General features: G+C 40.6%; 1 protein-coding gene across 1 annotated transcript in view; it reads left to right on the top strand.

The window, feature by feature from the left end:
• Positions 1 to 2,145: 2,145 nt before the first annotated feature.
• Positions 2,146 to 3,505, top strand: part of LOC104622897 (RING finger and transmembrane domain-containing protein 2-like) — a gene marked incomplete at its 3' end in the record, with an annotated part of 3,389 nt that continues 2,029 nt past the window's right edge. Inside the window, exon 1 of the mRNA XM_010289821.1 lies at positions 2,146 to 2,228. Coding sequence (XP_010288123.1) covers positions 2,146 to 2,228 — 83 coding nt within the window. The remainder of the gene's footprint in view (positions 2,229 to 3,505) is intronic.

Genomic DNA, 3,505 nt, shown 5'->3' with positions numbered 1-3,505 from the left:
GGCTTGCTGCTGGTCCCGCTGCGGCGTTTAGCCACCTACTCCAGCGGGAATCTCCTTCCCCGACCTAATTGGAAAAAAAAGGCCTCACCTGTGTATCTCTGTGTGTATACATATATATGTCTGTATGTATATAACTATATTTATGTCTGTATATATGTCCGTGTATATAGAAATACATTACTGTATATATTTATTTATCTCTCTCACACGCGTGCGTGTGTGTATACACAACGAAGGCAGAGTACGGCCCAGCAGGTGCCCAGGGGAGTGCCTGTGCAGTGAGCAGGGCTGAGGTGCCAATCCCAGGGGAAAACGGCCTTGTTGGATCATGCACGTGTGCAGGGGTTGAAGCAGGGTTCCTGCTCCTCTCTGTCTTTCCCAAGGAGATGGAGAGGTGAAACTCACTGTGCTATGGTGAAGATGACTCTATGCATGTGCTTCTTACAGATGCGCCTCTTTGAGCACTGTGATCCAGGTGCCTTACAGTCATCCAGCTTACAGGACCTGCGATGAGTTTGAAATTTGGACCATCTTGGATTATCTGAAGGACTCCTTGTATGAGAAATCTGCACCCTCTTGAGCTTCCCTCGCTCCCACCTCCCACCGTGGCACCTTGCACCTCTGTGTTCTTCAGGTACTGTTAAAAAATGTCCAAGTGTTGCAAGATAAAAACACCTGATCCAGAAAAGACAGGACCAATCAGTATTGAAACTGAGTGCCTTTTGGAACAAAGTGCATTTAAATTCTATCTGATCTTAGCTCTGTAGGACTGTCCTGGTTTCAGCCAGGATAGAGCTGGTTTTCTTCACAGAAGCTAGTGTGAGGCTATGTTTTGGATTTGGGATGAGAATTTAATGCAATTTTGCATGGGCTAGTGGGTCACTGAAAGTAAAGCATATGACTGAAAAGGTGAACATATAGGGGGAAAAAATACTCTGTTTTCTACTTCTCAGGTTCCACACCTCTGGTTACAGACAGCTAGGAAATGATCTCAGAGCCATTGTGCCTTTACAGAATACAAATATAGGGCTATGCATTTATTTACATATATTCACACAGTATGAAATGTTATAAATAATGTTATAACTTTTTATAGTTAAAAGTATTTAGAGCCTTTGACACTTTAGTCAGTAGCTGAGTCAGTAGGTTTGAGTAGGATCAGACTTCAATATTTAGAGGAAGTCTCTCTAAGTCTTCTATGAAATGCCTGTGGGAACCTGGACAAGTCACTTGCAAAAATAGCCCATTCCTCAGGTTTTATGTAACTAATATAACATTAAGCAGTGTAATACTACTTGCCAGGTACTGTGTGCTGTGCCTTGATGATGATGGTGATGACTCTATGTTCTTCTTTTCTTTTGAATTCGCTTTATTTTTAAAATGCGTTTGCGGTCGTTCCCTTAAAATTAGACACTTGAAAGCAGAGATTTAAATAACTAAATAAGGAACTTCTCTCCTTGTTCTAGAAGAAGTTCCTGAAGTTAATACAATTTTCAATACCTTTTCATTTTCCACTCCAGACCTTGCTTTATTTATGCTGGCAATTCCAGAAGGAGTGGAGCAGGAACACGTGATCTTTTGCATATGTGCATATTATTTATGACCATTGTGCAGAGTTTGCTAATGGAATTTTTGTGGTTTAAAAGGAATAGGTGGCTTATTTAAAAGAATATTGTCATGACCTGATTGTATTTTTTCATAAAAAATGTTCATACATTTTCTTTTTTTTTCCTCCCTCTCAGTTCTGCTTTACAAAGCAACTTTCTGTGGAAGAGGAAGAAGAGATTTCATTTCCAGAGAGCGTATGTCGATTCACATGTCACATCAAGAGCTACTCTGTTAGTTGTCCTCAAGTTCTTTATCAGAACATGTCATCACACAGCTCCTTGTGACTGCCACGTACCGCAAAAGAGGATCTGACCGATTCCTGCCCTGCTTGGAGACCTGTTTATGTGTGCTTCCATTTGCCAGTTGAAAGTTGTTTCTTTGCAAGAGAACTAAAAAACAAATGCAAGGTTGAGGTGCTCTTTCAGAGAAGCAAATTATTTCTGCCAGCCATGTCACTAGCTGAATGGGTTTCACAGCCCTCTGACTCTGTGGGCCTTTGTTAGTAGTCACACTGGGAATTGTTGACCCACGACGTTAATGTTCAGCGTGTTGTGTTTTAAGGTTTTGAGGAAAATGCAGAGACGGCATAGCAGCAACACTGACAACCTTCCTCCTGAAAGGTAAATCTTTTTCCTTCTTTTTTCCTCCACTTTCCTCTCCAGAGGGATTCTGGAGTGGAAAGTGGATTCTTCTGATTTAAGTGTCTGGTACATTTTAGAAGTTGGAAACTCAAACCTGCGAAAGGCATATACTTCCTGTGCATGTAGTGTGCCAGGCTTTCTGCTTGAGTTTACAGAGTTTAAAGACAGATTTACTTTTCTCCTTCATGTCAGTTATTGACTGCTACCAGCTACAGTGTTTCAGGCTTCATGATCCATTATGAAACATACGGAGACAGTTGGCCTTAGCATAGCCAGGACGTTTTGAAGCTCTAGTAGAGCGATACATGGCGCAGTCCTGTGGGGATCCTCAGCACTATCTATCTGAAAGAATCGATCTGTATGAACAGAGGCTATTTGTACTTCTGTTATTAAGATGTTTAAAAAGTCTGCTGGTCTGAATTTCCCAACTACTAGGACTTAGTATTTTATGAAGATTTTGGGTGATCCTTTACATCATCCCAGAATCTGTATCTACCTTCATGTATGTGAATATTTAGAAGTCGAATACCTCTAATTCATTTCTGTAATTATAACATCAGCAAGGGAGGCTTGCCACTGTTGTTGTTCTGGTACTAAATATTCCCCTGTGCTTTCACTGGGTTAGAGCTTGACTTTTTTTTTCCCCCTCTAAAGAAGAAACTAATCTAATTACTCTAAGGCAAAGATGGAACTAACAAATTTCATTGCTTTGGCTGAGCTGAGATTGTAAGTGAAAGATTGTGATCACAAGCAGTCACTAAGTATTTCTTAGTGGTTTTGCAGGTGGAGGTGAACCTTGATGTCATGACCACTTCTAGCATGGTACCATTCCTAATTTCAAGGGAAAAGAAAGCCATCCTCAGTTTTTTCTGCATGATGCTGCCTAAGCCTCAGTGCAGTCTGTGGGTTTCATATCAGCAGGCAAGCCTAGGACTTGAGACGCCCAGAAGATGTTGTATGGGCCCTCTCATCTGTGGTGTAGAGCTCTCTGAGTCTGTACAAGCTTGTAAGGCACTTTAGGATCTGTTTGAATGGTTAAAATACGTTCAGGATAGGCGTCTATTATTAAGTGCAAAAGATAAGCAGAGTAATGTCAATTGTTTTTTATAAATTGTTTTTTAACAGGGTAAATACATATTGTCAGTAATAGAGACTGAAGGTTTTCTAATTGTAGAATGAAATACTGTTACCACTGGTCTTCACTTCTGTTAACTTCAGCAGACTCAGAATTTCATCCTTGTTTATTTGTGTTTAAA

This window comes from Phaethon lepturus, unplaced genomic scaffold, assembly GCF_000687285.1.
Source record: "Phaethon lepturus isolate BGI_N335 unplaced genomic scaffold, ASM68728v1 scaffold41600, whole genome shotgun sequence".
Classification (NCBI taxonomy): Eukaryota; Metazoa; Chordata; class Aves; order Phaethontiformes; family Phaethontidae; genus Phaethon; species Phaethon lepturus.
Note: the sequence above shows the minus strand (reverse complement) of the source record. Positions and strands in the feature narration are given on the sequence as shown.